We start from the raw sequence: 21882 nt of genomic DNA, 5'->3' as shown, positions 1-21882 counted from the left end.
ATAATTGACTTTTCAGGCTGGTTTTTGCTTTGACTTATCGAGAGTCTAACATGTGTGCAGGCAGGAATCGCTCAGTACCCTTGCAGACATGACAATTGGTCATATAATCTCAGTTTTTTAACATGAAAGAGTTGGGATTGTGTGCAAGGAGTCAATGTGTATTTGATTGCGTCTGTTAGCATGAGCATCAGAGGGGCATGGATACCATAACAGATTCAGGGATTCAGCACTGTTTAGAGACCCCAAAAATACAACAACAACAAATTTATTTTTATATAGCGCATTATCACAACATTACATTGTCTCAAAGCACTTTACAGCATCCTCACCCAAAGCCCCCAGTGAGTAAGCCATAGGCGACAGTGGCAAGGAAAAACTCCCTAGAAGGAAGAAACCTTGGGAGGGACCAGACTCAAAGGGGGAGCCCATCCTCCAGGGGCGGCAGGGATAGTCAAATATCCCAACAAAATCAACTGAGAGACTGAAAGCCAACCCAGGCAGGGGCCCAAGGTGACATTTTTCTCAGAGGAATGTCAGGCTACTCCCCTGTCTGTAAGTGATGTTTCTAGCACCCAAAGATGAGATCACACGGTTTGGTACGCTGTCCCCGTCCGTTAAGCACATGACACATGAATGAATATTGTGGAAATCCGTTGGCTAGTATTTTCACTTGCTATTCGAAAACCTGCACGGACTATATTTCCCAGCATGCACTTGCGCAGCGCCGGGAAGTATTCATCCAATTGGGTTACAAAACGCGTCGAACTTGAATTTAGACCGACGTTTGTAGAGTTTTCATGTCTTTTGCAACTAAGGCTTTATCTTTTGTAGTTTACCGTTGATTGCGGGTGTTCTGAGTTCCTGTTTTTGTAATCTAAGGGGCTTTCTGTGTATTTGTTTAACCCAAACTTTCATAGCATAAGCTTGGGTGTGGAAACGATAACAATGTCGACGCATGCAGTAAGTTGCCTATTTTAATTTATTGGTTAATAAGCAGCAATGCATGACATGTACATATACTGCAAGTTAGTACGAAATAGGGTACCGGCCAGTGTGATCCTTCTTAATTGTCTTGTCTGACTTCTTTAATAAAGAAGGCTAATGCAGTGGACTTTTACATATCTCAATGTTGTAATCTAGCAAGTTTTTCCTGAAGTCCCCATGGTATAGATCGTAATGATTCTGGTTACACTGGAAGAACTGAACGTGGAAGTGGAATCGAAATATTTTCATTTTGGTGGTGAGGCGGCTAGGGGAAAGGGATGATTTTTAAGAAAACGTTTGCCATTTGAGAGTGCTTTTACAGCTGATGCGTAGAGCGATAGTACACTGACAGTCTCATCGTGGATGTCCCCGGCGTGTTTGACGCAGATGCCCGAAGCCGTGCGCAGGGATCAGCATTCCCGCGTGAGCAGCCGCGCGACGCCAGGATTCCTGGAGCGCCTGAGCGACACGGCGGGGGGGATGCTACTCGGGGTCGGCGTGTTCGCGCTCTCATTTTACGTACTCTTCACTAACGAGGTAACTACCTTGCCATGTCAAGTTACGTTTTCTTATGACGGCAAAGATTTTGCCACATCCTCAGCTGAAGACGGTATTTAAGTAATTTGTTTGCAGTAAAGTCCCCCCTCCCTCACCGCAGGGCAGAGCTTTGCGTACCACTGCCTCTTTGAACGAGGGCCTCTCCAAGGTTGTGCCCCTGAACCCTGCATCTGAACCAGATTTCTTGAATAACAACAAACTGGTCCACCTGTCTGCTGTCCTGCAAACTTCCCAGGTAGCTATGCTGCTGAACCCCTGCACGTATAAATCTGCATGCATGCATGCATGCACGCACGCACGCATGCTTGCGCAGACACCGAGCTGCAGAACTGCATCTTTCCCTCTGTAGTCGCTACATGATCCCAACTACAGAATTGAGGTGAAGGCAGTGAAGCTGAAGAGGGAGGTGGAGATGTACCAGTGGGTGGAGCACCAGGAGAGTCGGTGAGAGTCACTGTGGAGGTGACAGGTAGTGGGCCCCCTCATGGAGGGCGGAGCTGTCATGTGGTCTCCGTGTGCTCATCTCTTGCAGGGACTATCAGGAAGATGGAGAGACCAAGACCGAAACCACATACACTTACAGTGAGTTCACTTCCTCTTAAGTGATGATCAGGGGAAATGCCATGAATCATATTATATTAATATGACTGGCGGATAATATGCAAATGTATTGGCCATGCATGACACCAGGTACCTTAGTCCTATTACCAAAAAACTCATTATTATGCTTTACTGTGCTGTCCAGGATTCCCCAGTTTAACAATTACAATACTGGTCTTTTAAGAATCACACGTATGTTTTATTGAAATCAAAGGGTTGATATTTTCTTTTGTAATTTGGCTTATTTTTGCTCTTTTTAAAAGTTAGATGCATTACAAGAGAAGTGTTCTACGTATTGGAACGTTTATCATTGAATTTATTTCAATGGGGTGTAGAAATACTGGTAATTTTAATATTTGGTTGCTATTCGAATAAAGCGGGTGTTGCTTTTCAAATGTCCATTTGTTATCTGTCGATTAGCCACAGAGTGGAGGTCAGAGGTCATCAACAGCCGGAATTTCGACAAAGAGATTGGCCACGTAAACCCCAGGTAATATGACCCTAAGTTAGGTATCGGTCTTCAAGGTAACCGACCGCCTTGGTCTTGGCGTCCGGTGACGTCATGGATGTGTGGCTTTGATAGGGGCACAACCTGCTGCTGGTACCTTTTATGGTGACCATAGTGCCAGGAGGGGGCAGCATCTTGATGCTGTAGTTAGCACTGTTGCCCCACACCTCTGGAACCAGGGTTCGAGTATCTGCCATGGCTCTGTGTGTGCAGTTTGCATGTTCTCCCCATGTTGTCGTAGGATTTCTTCCGGGTATTCCAGTTTCCCCCCCACGGTCCAAAAACCTGCTGAGAGTAACTCCAGTTAATAAATTGTCTGTAAATGTATATGTGTGAGTGACTGGTGTGTGAGTGTGCCCTGTGATGGGTTGGCCCCCCCATCCTGGAAGGTTCCCTGCCTTGCATCCGTAGTCTCCAGGATAGGCTCTGGACCCCCACCACCCAGAAAAGGGCAGACTGTTACAGAAGATGGATGGATATTGCCAGGAGGACTGATTGTCTGTTGTCATGGTTACAGCGCCATGGCAGTGGAGAGTGTGACTGTGGTTGCCTCAGATGTTTGGGTTGGAAGCCTCTCTCTGTCCAAAGGTATGGCGATTTGCATCATCTCCTGTGTCTGTGTACGGCTTAAGGTGTCATGGGTCGGCGTGGATTTGAAAGAAGCACAAGGGGTTTTTATGCCCCTGAACATCCTCTGCCTTTTCAGGGCTAGTGGACAAGATCAGTAATTTCCAGAGGCTTCATCTGGGGACCCTGTCCCCTGATCCCTTCCTTACTGTCCATGGAGATTATTTCTACCACACTGCCCAGCCCAACAGGCCTGAGGTTTGTGCTTGTACACACACAGACACACACACTCGCTCGCATACATTGACTGACACTATTGTGTTGCATTTCCTCAAGGTTGGTGATGTAAGAGTGAGCTTCTCCTATGCAGGACTGAGTGGGGAAGGAACCTACCCAGGGCCTGCTCAGATGGTGAGTGCAATGCACCTCTCTAGATGGCCCATAGGTGGCAGTATGTATGGCTTGGCGGAGAATCTTTATGGTCAAGGTTTGGTGTCTGTCCAAGTCAGTGTTGCCCATGTCTTTCTTCGGGCCGGCATGGTCACTGTGTGTGTGCTCTCCAGGTTAGCGTGGTGGCCATGCAGAAGGATGGGCGGCTTGTGCCTTATAAGACCACATCTGGGGACCACATAGAGATCCTGTACCTGGAGGAGCTGTCTGCTCAGGTGAGGCAGCTTTCTGACGCTGTGTGTGTCCTGTGATGGACTGGTATCCTATTCTGGGTGTCCCCTGCCTTGTACACTGCGCTTCCCAGGATTACATCAGGGTTTGCAGTAACCCTGCATTTAAGCTGAGTTTTTCAGGACAGGTCTTGCTGCATTTTTGACTCTTTCCACATAAAGGTGAGGAAAGGCACAGGCGTTATGTCCCGTAGAATTTCAGTGTGGACCAGTGGCATTTCTGTGTCCCTGTGGGTGTAGGAGGTGTTTGAACGAGAGCACCAGATGAACTCCATGATGACCTGGGCTCTGAGGGCTGCTGGCTGGGCTCTGATGTTCTTGGGCATCAGTCTGGCCACACGCATCGTCCACACATTGGGTAAGCAACATTACATACATAATATTACATGTTTGTAGATCTGTTTTCAAAATAGACATTTAAGTCATGTTTAACTGGTTTAGAAACAGAGGACAGACTTGGGCAGTTTCCAGCTGTAACAGGGGCTGCCCCATGGTACTCAGAATTGAGGTAATTTCTACACATGTGCTGAGAGCAGTAGGAACAGGCAGGGACGGATTATGGGTTGTGTGGGCCTCTGGGCAAAACGTTTGCGAGGGCCCCCCCCACCACCAGCACCACCACCACCACAACCACCACAATTCAAGGGCCCTTGGCAGCTAAACGCCCTCCCTATAGGGACAGGGGCCCTTGTAGGCAGAGGATCAAAGAATGTAGGCCCTCTAAAATAGACAAACAAAAATACATTGTTGATAAGCGTTGCAAATTGTTTTGGGCTAGGGGCCCCACGGGCCCCCTGCACCCCAAGGGCCCCTGGGCAGCGGCCCCGTTGGCCCGGTCCGTAATCCGTCCCTGGGAACAGGGTGAGGAACATGGATCAGGACAATTTTTGGTAAATGACTCTGTGTTTCCAGTGGACTGGTTGCCCCTGGTGAGGGACGTCGTGAATATCGGCCTGAGGCTCTTCGCTCTCTGCGTTTCCTGCTCGCTGTCCCTCCTAACCATCGCTGCTGGTTGGCTCTTCTACCGCCCTCTGGTGGCCGGAGGAATCGCCGCACTGGCACTGCTGCCTGTCCTCCTTGCTCGCTCCCGGGCCCCAACCAAGAAGACAGAGTGACTCTGAAGCCCAAACAGGGTAACAAGCCACTGATGTCACCAGCCCCTCCTCATCTACAACTGCCCACAAGGGTTTCCAAAGCCCAGACTTTTATGTGTGTCCTTGTGATGCAGTGACCTTTGACCCTTTCCCAAGGTTAATCTCAAAGCTTCAGCGTAAAGCAAGTTCATGTCAGCTGTTCCCTTCAGAATTTGATTGTGTGTGTTTTTTTTTTTTAAAGTGTGTTGCACTTTTCGGGAGCTTGACATATGCAATAATTTGTTAAAGGAGACAATCTGTTGAAGGAGCAGTGTGGAAATGTTTTTTTTCAGCTTTTTCCAGAGGTGTAACTTTGTTTTTTTTTTCCATTGTAGACAGTTTCTTTGGTGAAAGGTTAAATTATAGCCATTGTTATAGCATTTTAATTTAAAATAAAAGGTACATTTCAGTGCAGGAACAGATCCAGGACTTTTGGTAAACTTTGTATATTCATTTCAGCTGTAACTTACACCAAAAGGGACAGACGTGCAACTGCAAATACAGACGCTCCTCTACTTACGAACTTTCAGTACTTGCGTATATCCTTAAAATGATGTTGAATAACTACTTACGAACATTTCAAATTACGTTCCAAACGTTCATATCTCGTTCACAAGTAATGGAGTGTCTATATTTAGTATAATTCTTATTCAAAACAGAAACAGGTTGTAGGTAGAGTATGGAACATGTTTTGCACATAGGCAAACTCTATCATTCACAAACGGCTGTTTTTCCAGTTTAATGTATATTTTAAAATAACATTGACAGACAAACTTAAGGAAAAAGCTATTTACACAAGGTGCTGGATGCACAAAGACAGTAATTGCAGTGAGCACACCAGTGCCGCCCTCTGCACACGCATGCACATGTTTAGACGTTCACACCCACAAGTAAACATGCACGCATACACTCAGACAAGGACGGGCAGTTGGGTAAGTTTTAAAGGAGAATTCTTGTGCATTTGTATGACTGCATGTTTTCTGGGGGTGGGGCAGTGGGTGGAGTCTTACGCAAGCAGCCCGAAGCATCATTGGTGGTGGTCTGGTTACCAGCAGGGAAACTGGTGGAGTGAAGTGCATCTCATTGGTGAGCAGCAAGGTGGGGTGGTATGGACGGCATGTCCATGGCTACCGGAACAACATAACCATGGCAACCAAAGGAGCATCATTGAAGGCACCACAGCGCTGATGCTATTTGCAGAGTGACTCCATGGCGTCCAGGGTGTGCTTGATGGCTCGGATCTGCTTTCCAAGGACGTGGATGGGCTGCATGCAGCGATCGAGCTCCTCGCAGCGGGCCATCAGCGTGTACATCCCCTACATGGGACACCGAGGGCTTTTACATACATCACCACACACGGGCATTCAAGCACGACCATCCTACAGCCCCTCACCTTGATGCTCATGTCCACCGCTTCCCCCAGACTGTCCACAGAGTCCCTGTAGGTCTGGATATAGCCCACGCTAAGCGCCGTCATCTGAACACACACACACACACACACACACAAAATTAGATGCTCTGGGTCTACAGATGGTGTTCATAGGAGACTGTAGGGTACTGTCACAAACCTTCAATTGGCTCTTTTCAACACTATTTTTAACGTAAATCCCAAGTGAAGTCATATACAGTACTGGGTAAAGTATCATGCAAAGAAAATGTTTAAACGATGTTAATGATAATGTCTTAAAGCGAACCAGCTTACCCATCTTAAAACCTCCTCTATAGTCACCTCGGTATGAGCAGTAACCATCCCATGTACTGTTTTAACTCAACCCTAGCAATTTCATAATTCTAATCAATATTTCATTGACTTCAACAAATTGATCATTTAGGTGAGCTGATGATGAAATTTAATGAATATTGGGAAGGGCTGAGGGGCATATGTTCAAACTCGTTTTTTTTTTTCTGAGCAAATATACGCTTTCCTCGACCAATTAAGACTGTTCAGCGCTGTAAATGTGACAGATTTATGGACAGTAAAGTGCATTCATAGTGTTTCTATGATGATGGCCGGTAAGGAGGTTCAGTGGTGCTTGGCGGTATGGGATTTCCCTCACGTTCTGGATGGTTCCGTTGAGGCTGCGCATCATCAGCTCCACGCTGTGGGCCACTTCCTGCGTGTGCCTCTGCAGGTCCAGCAGCACACCGGGGTCGATGGGGGGGATGTCGGCTGGGCGCCGCAGAGAACCCCGGCTCCGGCCCAAGTAGCTGGCTAGCAGCAAGGCCGACATGTATATGTTTTAGTGGCCCTGATCCTCAGCTGGGTACCATATACCAGCATGAACCACCACTATTGCTTCCTACAAATACTGGATTAACAGCTAATTTTGAGCAGAAACTGCTCACTGCTTGTGAACTCCACAAATTACCATTTCAGTATGAACGCTGCAAACTTCTGCATCCTGCCAAATTCCTGGTATAAATATATATGGATGACCAATGCACCTTATTAAATTTTTGCACCTTTTAAATGTTACGGTATTTATTTTACTCTATTTTAATACTATTTCATGTGATTCTTGCCTACTATCTCATTTGATTTTTGTTACAATGACAAAATCTAACATGATCATAATAAAGTTTATATTTCTCCCCTTCTGTACCTTCCCGTCTTCACTTATGGGCCACAAGACCCTCTACCGTTACAGTGCTACCCCAGGCTCTCTTGTCCTCTTGCTCTCCTCGTTTTCCTCACTGTCCTACAGCCCCACTCTTAAGGCAAACTCACAATCTAGGCTGCGTCTGGAGCTCATCTTGATCTTGTGCTCCAAGTTCCTGGTGATGAAGTGTGTTAGGTCTCCCTCGTGACTGACCGTGCCCTCCAGTTCCAAGGCGCTGGAGATGGTGGCCCTGCGGCCCTCAGGCTGCCCCAGCCGGCCCCGGGTCCCTGCGCCCCCACACGCATGGCTGATCTCATCCAGGCTCTTGCTGTCCTGCATGCCGCGCACGATGCGCTCGCGCTCTGGCGGGTTCCGTACCCGCACCTGGGCCATCACGTGGGGGGGGCAGGGACCAGTGGGGCTTGCACAGACCAGGGTCTCCAAGGCAGCTGGCCTCAGGGACAGCTGGAGGAAACAGACAGCTTAACTGACACATAGTCACACAAAAATAACTTTAACTTGTTTCTCAGAAACAAATATCCTAGTTACTGAATGCAAACATTACCTCCTCTTCTGCTCCATCCTCATCCTCTTCACCCGCTCTCAAACCTTTATCAAGAAGGGGACACCCCAGAGTGTTCATGTGGGTACAGTTAGTTGATGGGTGTGGCATCTCCAAGGCCCCTCCCACATACTGCCCCTCACAGTTCTGGATTCCATTCTGCGGGAGTGTCCCATCCACCTGTGCCATCACTTTGCATTCAGCTGCGGTCCTAGGGATCCCCACCTTGCTCTTCAGGGGTTTCTGAGTGAGAGGAAAGTCTTCAGCACTTGGAGGAGAGGGTTCAGGTGTTTCCATCCCGTTTTCTGCCTGCTGGAGGTCCATGACAGTCCCTGAGTAGTGGCTCATCCCTAAGCCAGCTGAACAAAAACATGCCAACATCATCATCATCTGTCACAAAATTCAGTTATATATTCCAAAATAATCAATAACTAATCAACAGCTACCTTATAACCGTTTCACTCAGTCTGCCTTAATGAATTGTAGTTGTGTAAGTTAGACGTTTTGTCAGTTATACCATTCAAACTGGCAGTCATTCAGACTCCAGAAGACAACCTCAACCGTGCGAATGGATCAACTTCACTCTTCTTATGGTGACAATGAATCCCTTCGCAAGTTTATTTCTATACAGAGAAAACTACATTAACGACAAAATTACACTGTATATTTTTTCTGTAAGTTGGCATGTATTAAAAGAAAATAATTAACGTTATGTATAGTGTTCAGCAATGTGTTACAACAGCGATATGACTTCATAATTAGGCTAAACGACACAGCATACAAACAGATCTCACGGAAATAAGCCAATAAGCAAGTGTGATGGATAGCTAGGTCTTGACTCTGGGTGACATATTAACTCAGCATCTAGATGAGCAACTTAAAAATCGGGGCTTAGCCATAACGCTCATTTCTACAGCGAGATGAGCTTACTCTGGCGTTTCCTTTTTCTAATAAAATTATCCAGCTCTTCCGTGTCCGCGGCACACAAGTTTAGGTCGATGCCATCGGTAATATCATTGCTAATGTAATCAGGCGATGTTTTATTTTTAATAACAGCTAGTAGATTGCATTACTAAATAGCAAGTTACCGATAGCTACACAGGGTTCCAAATTAAAAGTTCCCAATTATGATATTTAAGCATACTGAATAAAGATGGTACATATTAAGTCGCTTGTTTTGAGGAAATCAAATGATGTGAGATTCGTGCGAAAATATATACCAAATTACTCGGCAGGCTTTAAGGTAAACATAAAGAAACACCTAGCTACCACCGGAAGTCTTTTCTGGGTGAACGTTGCCAGGAGACGAAGTCCAACCAAAATAGCTTCCGGAGAGTAACAATTTTTTCACAACATAATTCCGCTTCGAACTAACACAATTTAGTCTGTATGTTTTATTTAAATTTGAACACTTGCAAACTTCTACGCGTAACATTAATTTGAACAAAAAAATCATTGAAGAACAACATTTGACCCTTATATATTCATATGTGCTGTGAAATGTAACCTATCCGGAGAAGAAGACAGCGAGAAAAAATGAAAACACGTTCTCACTTTCTGTTAGGAAGAAGGGGAGATTACAATAACACATTCAACTCATGCTAACCATACTTGAGATCATATTTAAAAAAATCTCAGCGCACTGCAGGACATGCTAAGCAAGTCGAGCTGCTGCTGTAGTATCAAGATTTGTGGATAATATTTGCAAAACCTATTAATTCAGTAGATCTAGTTCTATTTAACACAAAGGGTTACTAAACGCACTTTTGTTCCTTATGTCACACTAATTGTACCGCTATACCAACAAATACACAGTAATAGACCTGAAGCATATAGTACCGCCACCCTAGTTATAACACCACATCAAGTGTGTTACTCAGGAATAAAATGCTGTTTAACAACACACACACACAAGATGGCGCTATAAGACTGTATTTCGAATGCATAACTTAGGTTGGATCAGGTTTATTTCACGTGCTTCATCACTGCTTCAGCAACGGTGGGGAACAAAAGTAAAAGGACCTAATGAAAAAGAATTAATATTTTAATGAATAAATCACATGAAACGTAGCTACAAAGGTGAGTGGTATGAGTACTATGTCTCGGCTATAAAGGAGCCTGAATCAGCACTTGCTGTGAGTTTCCAAAGTGACACAAAGCACCTGAGGTCTAAACAATCTAAAGGGCTGGTGTATGATTTGCAGGTGCCTCGGTGACAAACACTGCAAAAATAATTTAATCATTTAAGGGGAACAATCTCAATAACCCTGACAATATATGGAGCTGGGGAACAATACTTACTGAATCAGTTGTCCACCAGGAAATCAGTAAGAGCTGCTACACCCTCCTGCCTGAGCTGCTCTCTCTTCACCTGCCACAGCAGAGTGAGGTCCCCTGCATCCCACCCAAAGATGCAGGCAGCCAGGTGCCTATGAATGTGGGGTAGAGGGGCTGAACTTCGATGCAAATTCACTCACAGCACCTATACACACTACCTTGTTGGGAAGGGTCTTTTGGGGTATCAAGCTGGGTGAAGAACTGCCCTTAATCTGCATTTGACTTGCTTTTCAATACCCAGTGTATGTCTACACTGTATTATATTGTATTATTTTTACTGTTTAATAAACTATCATTTTGCTTAAACTAAATTCTGCAAGTGGATTCCTTACAATACTCATGAGTACAATACTGCACTGTTAATTAAGCAAACTACACTGATTAAAATGTTTATAACATTCAGCTACAGTGAAGACGATTAATAGCTGTTATTCATACTTAGGTTCAAGTGGCCTAATAAATTACCTTATTCTATGTGTACTTTAAATGAATGTCATTAGCTGACTAGACAGATAACTAGTTAATATTTACAGTGAAAGAGTAGGTACCCATAATAGCTCTTGCCAACAAGTGAATGTGAACATGCATTGAACACTGTGACCCTGCAGCCAATAAGCACACAATCATATAACGTTACATACTTAAAATATTTTTGTAGAGTAATTTTCAGTGTGCAGACATATCGGCGCCTGTGACAATTGGCCCCGTTTTTACTTTTTACCGGTGGGTGCTTGTGGTATAATGTTATAAGTCCTAAACTCTAAGACGCAAAATGTAATAATCACCTTACATAGCATGATTTCCCTATATGTTATATGGGCTACTATGGAATATAAAGAATTCACACTGTTCATGCGCACGAGTAAAGGGTGGCTGCGCATCCCCGATCGAGGATGTTTTAGCGGCGCAGGTTATCAGATGTTGAATTAGTGTGAGGTCGGAATAAAAAGACCTGTTTTTTTTGGCGCCCGACTTGTGTCAGTTGCCCCTTTCCTGTTTTGCTGCACCGCTCCTCCGCAATGTACTCATCAGTTCTCGTGGAAGCGCGACCACCCAAGTACTACAGAATCGGACACTTCACAACAAAGTTATATAATGACAGAGAAAGCCTATGTCACTAATTAAGGTGAAAATAAAGACATTTTATCAGTGACTTACTTTGATAATTTGGTCATGTAAATTGGAATATCGCAGCTTGATAAACCGCACAGATCGAAATTAGACGACAAGATTTGAACTTTCGCGAAAAGGGGGTGCATTTTGGAATTAAGTCGTAACGAACTTATGCTTGATATGTATACAAACTCATTATGGTGGGTGTCTGTTACGTCCACTCTCCGGGCGTGCGAGCAGCGAGCGGGGAAGCGGATCACCGAATCACGGAAGTCCAACAAACGGGGTTTATTGCAGGCACAGGTACAAGAACACAGCTGGGCACAATCGGGGAAGCACACGTGGATGATCAGGAGGGCGTGGCACACACGAGGATTGAACATGACAGTGTCACGAGACAACAAATATTTGGTACAGTTCTTAAAATAATGTTAAAATGTAATGACTAGTAAAGTTTAATAGCCAGAATATCTCAGAGGCGTGCATGAAATGAAATGAAAATGTTTATGGAATTTGATAGCTACTTCAGTGTATGATGGGCATGATATTAACCTAACCTAACCATTGTATCGCTGTGCCACCACATCAAGGTGCTCAACCAGATAAACTATATGCATAAAGTTAGTGTGCCTTGTGCAGATGATGTGCACAGTGCATTGCAGTGTACTAGTAGATGGTTAGATCAGCAGGGAATGGGGATGGAAAAAATAAAATTAAAAAGTTGGTCATAATACATTAACCTCTTGTTGGAAGGGAATGTTTGGAATGCTCCACGCTGGGGGGGGGGGGGGGGGGGGGGAGACATCAGCAATATTTGTTGCTGGCTTTGTGGTCCTGGAGGTGTGCAGGTCCTGAAGCAACGGCAGACTGCAACCAATCACCATTAATAATGAGCTGCAGCCTGCATTCGTCCCTCTTAGTGGCAGCAGCGAACCAGACGATGATGGAGGAGGTGAGGATGGACCCATTGGTTGCGTAGAAGTGCATTATCTTAATTAGACATGATCCCTTTGTATGAGAATAGTTTTAATGAGTGAAGCTTATGCTTATGGCAGTGTGCCACATTTTGAAATATATCTTTCTAATATAATTTAATTTAATTTAATATGTTCAAATAGCATTTTCATCTGACAAGTAAGGGGTACAATAGCAGTCTCTGCACCCCCTGTAAACTGCATATGTATTCTAGGCTATTTCATGCCAATGACCTTCCTGGAATAAATGGATGGATGGATGGATGGATGGATGGATGGAAAAACATTTAGCAAAATGCGTAATTTATAGTGCCGCGGTACTCGCAACCGATCTTGGCCTCAAGACTTCTTTTTTGCAGTCTTGGTCTTGTCTCGCAATTGACTTTGATACAGTCTTGTCTCAGTCAAGGTTTTATTTCAAGACCAGTTAAGACCACTCATTAACCCATTAACCTCAGGCTCGTAACTTTGGATATAGTTACATACAATGTAATAAGCCTGAAATCAAATGGATAGAAAAATGCTCAAAAATGGACTGGGTGTAAAATATCCTGCTTAAAAGTTCAAATGCAACCGATAAAGTGTGTCTTATTTGAAAAAAAGAAAAAAAAATACATTTGTATAGAAGCATTTATATTGGAATTCTATGAAAAAAATTTCCATGGTTCAAATTATACTGTGACACAAATTCTAGGCCATACTGCCGAGCCAAGATGCTGCCTATGCTCCACATTTTACAGTCTGTCGTATTATGTGCTCTGTTTTTTATCTTGACTTGGTCTAGCCCTGCCTTGGTCTTGTCTTGGTCTCGATACACTCTGGTCTTGGTAATGACTTGGTCTCAGTTTAGGTGGTCTTGACTACATTGACTCTTCTGCCGGCCCCTGGAGGATGGGCCCCCCCTTTGGGTCTGGTTCCTCCCAAGGTTTCTTCCTCTTAGGGAGTTTTTCCTTGCCACCGTTGCCTTTGTCTTACTCACTGGGGGGTCTTTACGTGGCAGAAATGTAAAGCGCATTGAGACAATGTAATGTTGTGATAATGCGCTATATAAATAAAATTGCAATTGCATACATCACTTGTAATTTGTACCTATATGATTCTAAAACATTCCATGATTTAGCCTTTGTTTTATTGGAATTACATTTTTAAGAAGCTGTACTTCTGTTATTTTGGTTCTTCAAAACAAACTACACTTTCTACCAGTCAGTTTATAGCTGCAACAGTGTGATTACACTTCTTTTAGGAATTTTTGTTGTTTTCTGTTATGGGGCATCAGTGGGGTTTGGGGGCATTTTCCTGTATTAAATGTACTATTTTGTAATTAATTGTCAGTATGCAGAGGCCTACAAACTAATAAAACCAAGAATCTCATCTGTTTTTTGATCCACTGGTGTTTACAGAATAGTGACATGTTACACACAGCATGACTTTTAATCACAAGTGCCATCAGATTAAGTACATAAGATGAACCACACAGGGACTGGTGGCTGCTTGTTATAAAAAAATGTCGTTCTTTTATCTATCTATCTATCTATCTATCTAACCTTTATTTTACAAAAGAAAATGGGCACTCTGTTCGGTTTATTTAAATAATTTATTTAAATTATTTTATTTATTTTAAGTCATATATAGTTTCGTTGCAACACTGGTAAGGACCAAATCAGCATTGAACCTTCCGCCCCCTAAACACACACGGAACTCTGACAGTATTGCTAGGGACATGATCCTTACCGTCTATACTAAAGCATATGCCCATGTCTTAAATGTAAGTACGTATTGCCCCTCTGTTGCATCATAAAGTGACGCATTAGTCATGAAAAGAGTTACTGGAAAATCCTTCGATGTCCGAAACTTGGAAACAGTTCATTGTAACGTGATTCATAGTGGATACCTCTTATATCCACCAATCACCGAAGCCTTACAGAATAAAATGTCAGAGAATGATTTGCCCTTGTTACTGGACTCTGTGGCGGTTTACTGAGAGAACTCGACGAGCAGAAAACCCGAATCATCTCCGAACCGGACGTCCCAAACCATGACAACTGAGACGTGCGGAACCAGTGTTGCCAACTATTTTCAAGGGAAAGTAGCTAAAGCCTGCTCGAAAAGTCGCCAAATGTCGCAAGATGACGTCATGCATATATTTGCATATTGATGGCGTAATTACGTCGTATTTGCATTCTGCGTGTTTTCCCTAATCCTACCTCACGTGTCCAATATAAAACTGTTATCAATTACGTTACATATTTTCTATCAGACAACACAACAGAACTTATTACCCAGCAGTCACATCCTCTGCAATGGAATAAGAAAAAATAAATAAATAAGAAAAAATAAATAAATAAGAAAAAATAAGAAGAAACGGTCAAATTAAATAGTTTTATTTCAAGCAAAGGAGAAGCAGGTAAGTGATTAGTCCGTGGCAACACCGTTTGCACATTCGCAGCTCATTCACATCTATGTCAGCTGCCGTGCGGTAACGGGAATATGCTGCTCCTTTCAATCGGAGCGAGCGCTCACTGATCAGAGCAGACACAGGGAGATGAGTAACTGTACCGGGAAAGCAAGACCTCACGCTTACAGGAAAGTACTGGCGACATTTGGAAAGTTGCTAAGGTTTGTCCAAAAGTCGCTAGATTTGTCGCTAGACGCTTTTTTGAAAAAAAAAAAAGTCGTCAAGGGGGTCTGAAAAGTCGCTAAATCTAGAGACAAAGTCGCTAAATTGGCAACACTGTGCGGAACCTAGGGCCTCGCGCTCGGCGCTGCCTCCCAAAGTCGCGCGCTCTCTCGCGACTGGTCCCGTCAGTTACTGACTTGCGCGCAGTTAGCCAGTCAGATGAGCTCATTTAGGGTAAAAATAGCTCCACGCGCAGCGGCTAAAAATAGGCAGGTATATAAAGCCACGATTTGTGGAGCGTTCCACTGATTTCTGCGCAAGCCGGAGCAGAAGAAGGATCGCTCTAGCCGAATGTTGGCCCTGGGGGGGGGGGGGATGGGGAAGGAAGGGAAAAGAAAACCATTCGTTCTCCGAGCCTCCTGGTCACGGGACATATTGGCAAAGGCAATGTGCCGGAGAGAAAAAACGCGTGGAGAGCCCAGTTTACATTTCCGTCAGTTTTTGAATCCAAATACCCCGTAATCTTGTCGGATTTACTGTTTCTTTCCTTCGAAAATTACTATATAGAGTGCGAACGGACGTCGCATGGTAGCGATCGAATCGGTCGGAAATATATTATTAGTTAGGGGGTTTTAGTGTGTTATAGTGCGAAATATCTGGTCAAATCGAGCAAATGTGTTCAGACTGAAAGATACAAGATGGTATCATTTAAAATTTGAAGGTGCCACGAAAGCGTTTGCAAAAATTCAACGCTTTTATTCCATTGGATCACCCAGTGTACCAGCTAAGGTGAATTATTAATCACTTGTAATGTAACTTAAATGATTATGTAATGAATGGATGATTGTTAATTACAGGTAAAACGTATTACTATCGTTAGTTTCCCTTTAAAATATTTGGCGAAAGACAACCATTTTCCTTAACCCCGTTTAAAATCAATCGTACTAACAATATTCTCAAAATGAATGAAACCATTTCCTACGTATTCAATTAGTTTACCTGCCAATCCTTTGGATGTTCCATGATTGACGGTTTGTCGTGTGAACAAAACGGACTATAAGTGAGATCGCAATGACGCTACTTTATACAAGACCATGTTTTCAGTAAATTATTCAATTACAGTTACTAATCTGGCACATATTACTGGAAACGGATCATAAACCAGGCTACCGAACACCTGGGATAGGAATCTATCTGAAGGGACCAGAGAAAAATCAATTCATATTATATTACTAAGATGCACTTCTAGTTAACCTGAATCACCTCGTGCATGATGCTGGTCAACTGCTGTAGATACAATAGAGTATGCATCCCAAAGAGCACAAGTTACTTGCAAGAACCAGCCAGTGCCCACAAAGATGGAGTGGTTCAACGAAAAAGCTCCAGGCTGGCGTTCAAAATGAAGTGTATATGAAGCCATTCCCCCTTAAATCACAGATACACACACTTTCAAAGTCAACACACACAAACATTTATTACACCAAGCAAATGTAGATTTAATAATAAAAAAACTAGATTCCAGTCAAGTCCTTATGACAGGCATATGAACAGAAACATGCCATATATATATATACACACATATCTTTTTAACACCATTTGTTTAGCAACCCTTACTCAATTTTTTTTTTTTTTTTATTTCTGTACACATATTATAGGTGAAGCAGCCGGGTTACCCAAATCACAGCCGCATCAAGCAGCACCAGAAGGGGCAGTGGCCAGAAGGCTGGGCACCCAATTGGCACTTGAACCTGTCACTGTCAACGACCCTCCAAGGCTACAAGCGGACAGGTGTGGAGTGGCACTTGAGTGAAAATTTGCATTTTATTTCCGTTTCCCCTTTAAACACTGGAAGGTTTACCTCGACCATAATAAAAACATAAAAGAATACAGTTCTAAAGTGAATATCCTCGATAGGAGTATATGCACGTAGGGAAACCAATGGAGCAGATTATCAGGTCACTGTCAGCTGACAGAGCCCACCCACTGTCTCCCAGAGTCCTCTAGTAAAGTTTACAGTAACAGGCACTTGCTGGGCTTCTTCCCTCTCCTCGCTTGCAGTGCTGCCCTGGTGGCCATTTCAAACACCTCCCTGACCCCATCTTGTGTCTTTGCAGAGCACTCCATGTATCCAAATGCGCCAATTCGGTTCGCCATGTCACGCCCATCATCTGGCTTCACAGGCTCCTGCGGGGGAGAGGTAGTCATGGGAACAACTTGAGTGGACAAGAATTCACGGGGGGACTCATCTACGAAGAGAGCAACATTCTCCACCACCCAAAACACTCAAGCAAGTTACCTTTCTGCCATTCCTTATTAACCATCTTCCATAGCTAGTTTGTTTACCTTTCAATATCAAAGGATATTTCAAATAAAAAGTACCATTTGCAAGCTTAATGGTGAAACTGGAATTTTTTTTTTACATCTTGATAAACTACATTATTTAAGTTTCTTTGTCATACACACGGTTACAGAAGTACAACATGTAGTGAAATGTACTAATCATTTAAACTGCTGACTGACTGTAGTTATAGCCATACTGCAATCCAGGCAAAATAAACCACAAAGCATGGAGACATTGTGGTTGTACGGGGATGTGCCTTGGTACCTGCTTCATCTTTAACAGCTCCCGGCGTGTGTGCTCATCATTGCGCAAGTCTTTCTTATTGCCAACAAGGATTATGGGCACATTGGGGCAGAAATGCTTAACTTCTGGGGTCCATTTCTCTGGGATATTTTCTGAAAACAGAGTGATAACATTGGAGGTCACAAGTGATCAGTGGAAGAGGGGGAAAAAAAATTACACTAATGATCATTCACAATGTAGGGAGGAAATGGCCTGAGAGCTTACCCAAGCTATCAGGGCTGTCAATGGAGAAGCACATGAGGATGACATCAGTGTCTGGATAGGAGAGGGGGCGGAGCCTGTCATAGTCCTCCTGACCTGCTGTGTCCCAAAGTGCAAGCTCTACCTAGGAGGACAGAGTTAGAGTTACACCAGGTTTCAATGGTTTACAACAGTACACAATTCCTTACATTTGTAAAGTAGTAGACTGCATGCAAGTGACCTACAATCATTCTCTTAAAGACATGCCATGAAGAAGGAGGCTCAAGTTGACATATCTTCTAAAACCTAAATTTCCCTCATTTAATAACCTGCCCCGTGTGGGCCCACCGAAACATTTGATAAATGCTGTAATGACACAGAATGGCAAACACATTGCATTGAGCACCTCGGGCAACAAAGTCTGCCCTAGTAGAAGCAGCAGTTTTTACAGCCAACTACAAAAAACAGCCTCAGTTTTCCAAGCTGGAACTGAAATAATAAAATGTTACCGTTTCATTATTCTAACCTGAACCAATAAAGCACAGATAGGTGCTACTCAGCCCTCAAAACCGTACTCCGTAGCTGAACAACTCACAAATGCAGCTCACCTGTTTTCCATCCACCTCGATGTCAGCCACGTAGTTCTCAAATACAGTGGGTACATAGACCTCGGGAAACTGATCTTTGCTAAACACAATGAGCAGACAGGTCTTCCCGCAGGCACCATCTCCCACAATCACCAGCTTCTTTCGGATGGCAGCCATGCCTGCCCAGAGTGATTAGAAATTAGAAAAGTAAGAATCAGCAGATTACAGATGTATTAACGCCTGAAGGTGGGAGGACAGCACATGGTTGGGACCAGGGGGCACTTCCAAAGGTATTTTGCCTTATATAAATATCTTATAGTCCAGACAAAAAAAATAATAAAATCTTGCTCAAACAGATCACTCATAGTAAAGTTTTGTGAAAGTTTTACAATACATTGCTTTCTAAAGTACATAAACTGAGGGATAAACCTGGGGGATAGTTAAGCAAATTGTCACACAAGTCAGTAACAGAAAAGTACTAAAAACGGTGGAAAGAGTGTTTTTGGGCGGTTTTGAGGAAATTGGTCAATATTTCAGCGCTATGACCGGTCTCCCCTCCCAGTAGGAGTGCTATCGGCAGTGCAGTCTCAGCGGGCGGGGACCCGCAAGATGGCGTCAGGCAGCAACAGATGGTAGCCGGAGGACGAGAGTTTGCCCCGGGAAAAGGGCATCAGACAGTGCTCTGCGGCAGTCAAGCGCTACTATCGGCAAAGTTTTAATCAAGCTTGGCAACTGATAAGCAAAACCGAAGTTTTAATGCAAAGTTACCGGTGTCCTTAAAGAGTACGTCCCTGTCTGCTCATAGACCATTATCAAGTTGTGAATCTTTAACCACCTACGCTATATATATTATATATATAGCGGCAGTTACTACCACTAACCCAGTCAGACTAACACGGCATTAACTAGAATTATTCAGAAGTTATTTTAGTTAAGATCGTACATTTACGTTAACCGCAATTCTTTTGTCTATGCAAATAATATCGTAGATGACATCACTTTAGTCCTGAGTACTTATTTCGCTTTCACAACTGGATAGCTAACTATGGAAACCGGGGACAGCTTTTTATTTGCTAGATAACTAAGTGAACGTCTAAATTTTATGTACTTTCAGTCACCATGGACTGCTACCAACAAGACAAACTGTCGTTTGACATTTAGTACTATAGATAGATAAAGCCCTATCTATCTAACACACTTCATAGACGTTAATGCGTCTCAACTCACCTAGCTATCCATTTTCTCGCAAAGACCTTTGTTAAGTAGTAACCTAGTTTGTTGTTAACCCTGGGTGATGTAAATAGTACATCTATGACAGCGTTCAGTTAATTATACTTGGCCACCGTTAAATGTTATTTCCACAAAACGTAACTGAGATTGTTAAACTAATAACGGGGTCGGACTGTGGGGAACAAAGTTAACCCGAAGAACTAGGTAGCTCGTCAATAAAAGTTACGGTAAAAATTAACAAAAGATCGCTGACCGGATGGCTAAATTAGGTCGGGAAAATAACTATCCACAAAACTAACCGGCCGAGGGACGTTAACTGACGTCTCAGGGCGGAAGCACCACAGGCTGCGGTCACCGAAAAGGAATCAGCCGGCGCCCCAAACACAGAAATACGAGACACTAACAAAACTTTCTTCTTGAAGGCTCTAATTAAAGCCACTAATTAGTGGCTTTAATTAAGCAAACTGAATAAAACGGAGAGCGACGTACCTGGAGCTTCGCGGCGATGACTTCCAGCGACTGAGATTCCCTCCGATCAGATCCGCCCGCCCCAAGGCACGCTCCCTCATATGTGTGCGCGCAGAGGACGGCAGCGCGCAGCGCGTGTTGGTGCTCCTGCCCAGTTGTAGGCGTGGAAGGGAAAGGGGAGATTTAAGAGGTGAGAGTCAGGCGGTTATGAATAACGGGGCAGAGAAGCAGAACTGTGTTATAAAAAGGGAAAAAACGAACGTTCCTAATATTAATATTATTATTTAATAGAATTCAGTATTATTTAATAATATTATTTGAAGAAGACGATCTCAATCTGCCCACAAAAGAGTATTTTAATTCACCGATAGAGTGAATTACACTTACTGTTCTGTTATTGCGGCTTGTTTCTGGGTTACACCCACTTAAACAGAAATTAACGTTTTCCTGGTAGACGTTGGGTAAGGCTAGAAATATGAACTGAAATGGCACCAGGTTGCCGATTGGTGCTTCTTTACGACAGTGCTGTATGGACGACTCTAGGATTTAAAGCTGATGGCTTGTACAAGAGTCCTGCAGTTTTAAAGAATACATTTCAAATACTTGATTTACACCTTACATAGCAAGTTAGGTCCACGAGAGATTCTTCGAGCCTGCGTTATGTGAAAATCAAAGAACCCGGCAGATTTCAATTTATTTCTAAACTCTGTGACGGCCATTTCAACCGAGATATTAAATAATGTTTTTTTAGATTTAAGGCAATGGCTCAGTATGGTCTTCAAGGGTTTTATCCGTCACATGCAAGGTACAGTCAGACCGTAACATGAATTGTTCAACAGTAAAAGCAAAAAAGATATTAAAAGTAATAATATAATAATCAAAAACGAGTACAATTATATTGTAAAAATACATAGACCAAAGATGTACAACACAGACCAAATAAAGTGTGAGGTGCATATACAGATAAGGAGGAAATATCACTTAGATTAGAAGTATAGTTAGTGTTAAGCAGTCTGACGGTCTGGGGATAGAAGCTCTTTCTGAGTCTCACAGGTCTCACTGGGAGACAGCAGAAGCGCTTACCAGGTCTCAGCCTGGTAAAGAGGTGGTTGTTTGGGTAGTCCCCGCGACCCAGTAGGATAAGCGGTTTGGAAAATGGATGGATGTTTGGGTGGTTTGTGTCCCTGCAGATTCTCAGATCAGACTTACAGATGCATTCAGTCGAACTTATACCAACAACTGCAGAGCTTTGCGATCCAGGGTGGAGCAATTACCAAAGCAGGCTGTGATCCCCGTAGTGAGGATGTTCTCTAAAGTCCCAGAGTAGAAGGCTCCAAGATGGTACAGCCAATGCCTGGCTTTAGATATCTGAGTCTGTACATGATTCGACCGGGTGAGGTAATCAGGGATAACAGATACACTCCGAGATATCTAAATGTGCTTATTATTGCCGCATTATTGCTCCCTGCCCCTACTTTTCACTATTCTTTCTGTAGTTTGCATTCCAGCTTAAACAAACATGTAACTCTGTGTAGACTCT

General features: G+C 43.5%; 3 protein-coding genes and 1 long non-coding RNA gene across 12 annotated transcripts; 2 read left to right on the top strand and 2 right to left on the bottom strand.

Moving 5' to 3' along the window:
* The first annotated feature begins 726 nt into the window (after positions 1 to 726).
* Positions 727 to 5452, top strand: LOC125747735 (transmembrane protein 43). 2 transcript variants are annotated; one of them, XM_049023196.1, is made up of 12 exons: positions 727 to 960; positions 1372 to 1521; positions 1643 to 1777; positions 1892 to 1986; positions 2075 to 2124; positions 2563 to 2632; positions 3168 to 3238; positions 3357 to 3475; positions 3554 to 3628; positions 3781 to 3882; positions 4138 to 4255; positions 4810 to 5452. In XM_049023196.1, the coding sequence occupies exons 1-12, from the start codon at positions 946 to 948 to the stop codon at positions 5010 to 5012; spliced, it is 1203 nt and encodes a 400-aa protein (XP_048879153.1). In that variant the 5' UTR covers positions 727 to 945; the 3' UTR covers positions 5013 to 5452. The 2 variants fall into 2 exon arrangements, with proteins under 2 accessions (XP_048879153.1, XP_048879152.1); XM_049023195.1 differs by having other exon boundaries at positions 3357 to 3628.
* Positions 5386 to 9515, bottom strand: LOC125747737 (BLOC-1-related complex subunit 6-like). Of its 8 annotated transcripts, none has more exons than XM_049023200.1 (7): positions 9454 to 9515; positions 8710 to 8815; positions 8196 to 8551; positions 7759 to 8095; positions 7088 to 7242; positions 6424 to 6507; positions 5386 to 6346 (listed from the first exon to the last, which is right to left on the bottom strand). In XM_049023200.1, exons 2-7 carry the CDS (start codon positions 8726 to 8728, stop codon positions 6221 to 6223), a joined length of 1077 nt encoding a protein of 358 aa, XP_048879157.1. In that variant the 5' UTR covers positions 8729 to 8815; positions 9454 to 9515; the 3' UTR covers positions 5386 to 6220. The 8 variants fall into 8 exon arrangements, with proteins under 8 accessions (XP_048879157.1, XP_048879156.1, XP_048879155.1 ...); XM_049023199.1 differs by having other exon boundaries at positions 9413 to 9503; XM_049023198.1 differs by having other exon boundaries at positions 9123 to 9498.
* A 6055-nt stretch (positions 9516 to 15570) lies between these two features.
* LOC125747744 (uncharacterized) lies at positions 15571 to 17153 on the top strand. The gene is made up of 2 exons (XR_007399369.1): positions 15571 to 16022; positions 16889 to 17153. It is a non-coding gene; the product is annotated as an uncharacterized LOC125747744 (long non-coding RNA).
* Positions 16681 to 20489, bottom strand: LOC125747740 (transforming protein RhoA-like). Its single transcript, XM_049023212.1, has 5 exons — positions 20364 to 20489; positions 18666 to 18823; positions 18082 to 18202; positions 17839 to 17969; positions 16681 to 17417 (listed from the first exon to the last, which is right to left on the bottom strand). Exons 2-5 carry the CDS (start codon positions 18819 to 18821, stop codon positions 17244 to 17246), a joined length of 582 nt encoding a protein of 193 aa, XP_048879169.1. The 5' UTR covers positions 18822 to 18823; positions 20364 to 20489; the 3' UTR covers positions 16681 to 17243.
* Between the last annotated feature and the right edge of the window lie 1393 nt (positions 20490 to 21882).

This window comes from Brienomyrus brachyistius, chromosome 8 (assembly GCF_023856365.1).
Source record: "Brienomyrus brachyistius isolate T26 chromosome 8, BBRACH_0.4, whole genome shotgun sequence".
Taxonomy (NCBI): domain Eukaryota; kingdom Metazoa; phylum Chordata; class Actinopteri; order Osteoglossiformes; family Mormyridae; genus Brienomyrus; species Brienomyrus brachyistius.
The sequence above is the reverse complement of the archived record's forward strand: the minus strand, read 5'-3'. Positions and strand labels throughout refer to the sequence as shown.

Coding starts and splice junctions, on each gene's coding strand:
- LOC125747735 (XM_049023195.1), top strand. Junction 1,778..1,891: donor CTGTCCTGCAAACTTCCCAG/GTAGCTATGCTG, acceptor TTCCCTCTGTAG/TCGCTACATGATCCCAACTA. Junction 3,629..3,780: donor ACCCAGGGCCTGCTCAGATG/GTGAGTGCAATG, acceptor TGTGCTCTCCAG/GTTAGCGTGGTGGCCATGCA.
- LOC125747740 (XM_049023212.1), bottom strand. CDS start 18,821: ATGGCTGCCATCCGAAAGAAGCTGGTGATTGTGGGAGATGGTGCCTGC. Junction 18,203..18,665: donor TCGAGGTGGATGGAAAACAG/GTGAGCTGCATT, acceptor CTGTCCTCCTAG/GTAGAGCTTGCACTTTGGGA. Junction 17,970..18,081: donor TGACAGCCCTGATAGCTTGG/GTAAGCTCTCAG, acceptor CTCTGTTTTCAG/AAAATATCCCAGAGAAATGG.
- LOC125747737 (XM_049023200.1), bottom strand. Junction 7,243..7,758: donor CTCCAGACGCAGCCTAGATT/GTGAGTTTGCCT, acceptor CCTTGCTGCTAG/CCAGCTACTTGGGCCGGAGC. Junction 6,508..7,087: donor TCAACGGAACCATCCAGAAC/GTGAGGGAAATC, acceptor GTGTGTGTTCAG/ATGACGGCGCTTAGCGTGGG.